Source organism: Propithecus coquereli, unplaced genomic scaffold (assembly GCF_000956105.1).
Source record: "Propithecus coquereli isolate 6110/MARCELLA unplaced genomic scaffold, Pcoq_1.0 Scaffold75, whole genome shotgun sequence".
Taxonomy (NCBI): domain Eukaryota; kingdom Metazoa; phylum Chordata; class Mammalia; order Primates; family Indriidae; genus Propithecus; species Propithecus coquereli.
The window spans coordinates 4,092,708-4,095,012 of NW_012153618.1; the positions used below are offsets into that span (position 1 = coordinate 4,092,708).

The window sequence follows — 2,305 nt, forward strand, 5'->3', positions numbered from 1 at the left end:
CTTGGAGTCACTACTCTTAAAAAAACAAAAGCACAAAAACTCAACTGTTCAACCAGTAGCGTATATTTTTTAAATGTTGTCTTTCTCTTTACTGTGCATTTTAATAATGGAAACAGCTATAAAAAAGAATAATTTGCTTTTTGATTCAATATCAAAGTGGTCACTGAGATAGGAAATCCTTGTAACCACCACTGATTGCTTGCTCTTTGACATGAGCCCGTGTAATCAAACATGGAATTTATAACACATGATATGAATTATACTCGTGGAGTGAAGGTACCTACTTTTATCAAAATTACCTAATTTGAGCATTGCATTTTATATAATGAATATCGTATACTGAAAGTTAACATTTTGGTGTGATGGTAAGGAAAAAAAAATTAGTTATAATTCCTTTCATTTAATTAATTTCAATATCAATTATTTTTGTTCTTTAGTCATTGAAATATTTTAGTGGATGTAAATACAGATAATGCATCTATTAAGTGTCTGTCTGTTTTGACCCTCTTGTACATCTTCCCATTAATGTAAATTTTTCTAAGATCTCCTTTGCCTCTTGTTTTTGAATATTCACCTAATCAAATTAATGTGTGCAACATTTTTTTTAGTTGAGGTCTTACAATACATTCTAAACATGATTTCTTATTGCACATTACTACAAATAAGAGTGTGGAAAGGCTTAGAGAGCTGCATAGCATTTTTACTGTCCCCAAGGCTCTACTCTGAGAATATTTTGCTTGTCATTGTTTCATAAAAGTAAAATGAAGAGAAATCCATCTGTATAATCAGAGGGTTTAGATATTATAGTTTTAGTGTTTGAGCATATTAAGAGAAGGTTCAATCTCTCTTTCCCTCTTTTTTCCTCTCGCCACACACATACACACACCCATATACATGCATACAACATGCACACAAAAGATGACCCTCTTCTCTCAACCATATGATTTATGCCTAATTTGTTTTCAAAAGTGCTTTGCAAATGACAATGCATTACTGGAAAATTAATATTATAATATAGAGTTAGCATTCAATTAATAACATTCTTTAAGTGATAAAAATGAAATTTTATTCATCTTTTGGGATAAATCGATTATGTAAAATAAGGCACACCTGTGTTTTAGTCATTTTTGCATGTACTTTTTATTTTTAATATTTTTCAAATTTTGCCTCTTTATGCTTTTATTTTAGATATTCAACTTTTAGACTTTCCACTTTCTAATTTGTTTCTCTGATCTAAAAAAAAAAGGTGGTAGCCAAATACTGCAGCTAAAGCATGAGGCACCCATTGTCGAGAAACTAAATGTTCAAATTACACTCTGTCTCCCTCTCTGATGAATTGATAAATGAGGATCCAGTCAGAGACATCACACTAACACAATTTCCCAAACAATCTATCCAGACAGGCATGGCTTAGACACAGAGAAGTGAATCCAAGCTAGGCATTCCAATTTCAGCTACGTGTTTCCAGAACATTGGAAACATTGGTCCCTCTTCTTGAGTCATTAGGCATGAGCGAATATATTTTGACAACTAGAATGCTATTTTTTTTTTTTTTTTTTTTTTTTTATGAGGGACAGTGAAATCTGGGTTTTTCAGATTCCACTGGTGTAGTATGTGGATTATTCAGGTTGCTGAGCTTGAAAGCATAGCTGAAGACCTGGGATTCTCTTGCAATTAGAAGATTAAAGTAAGATAAATTGGCACTCACAGTTGTGGCAGGTGGCCCCACTGTATCCTGTCTCATCGCAAGTGCATTTGAAGCTGTCCCATGTTTGCGAGCACTTCCCACCGTGCTCGCAGTGATTGGGTACACATCTGTCAGAGAAAGAGACAAACAGAAATAAACCAACAAACAAATGAGATTTATGAGTGGCCAAATTCCAAGCCGTCTTGGCAATATATCATTTCAATGCCAGGTTGCCTTACCAAGGCAATTAATCCTTGTTAGTTTAAGCAGATTAATACGATTCGTGATGGAAGGTGCCAAGCGCAACAAAGATGATGTATCACAGGCTTGGTGCGTCCCGTTTCTCAGTAAATAGTAGACATTAACAAACAGTTGAGGGATTCATTCGCATATCACAGATTCATTTTATTTTTCTTTTACCCCAAACAGACACTAGCTAAGTCCACTTCTGGTGACAGATGAAAGATAAGCCCTCTTTTCGTCTGTCCTATTTTGTTCTTTGTCAAGGCCAACACCAAGGTAAAGAGGGGTGACACAGAGTTGTTCATAGCATTGTGAGTTTTTGAAATAATGCCATGAAAATATATTAATCTGAAAAGAAAAGGTTTCTAAGTCTTC

General features: G+C 34.4%; 1 protein-coding gene across 1 annotated transcript in view; it reads right to left on the reverse strand.

The window, feature by feature from the left end:
* CNTNAP2 (contactin associated protein-like 2) overlaps nt 1–2,305 on the reverse strand; it is a 1,798,324-nt gene that overhangs the window by 928,106 nt on the left and 867,913 nt on the right. Inside the window, exon 10 of the mRNA XM_012662081.1 lies at nt 1,709–1,815. Within this exon, the coding sequence (XP_012517535.1) occupies nt 1,709–1,815 (107 nt within the window). The remainder of the gene's footprint in view (nt 1–1,708; nt 1,816–2,305) is intronic.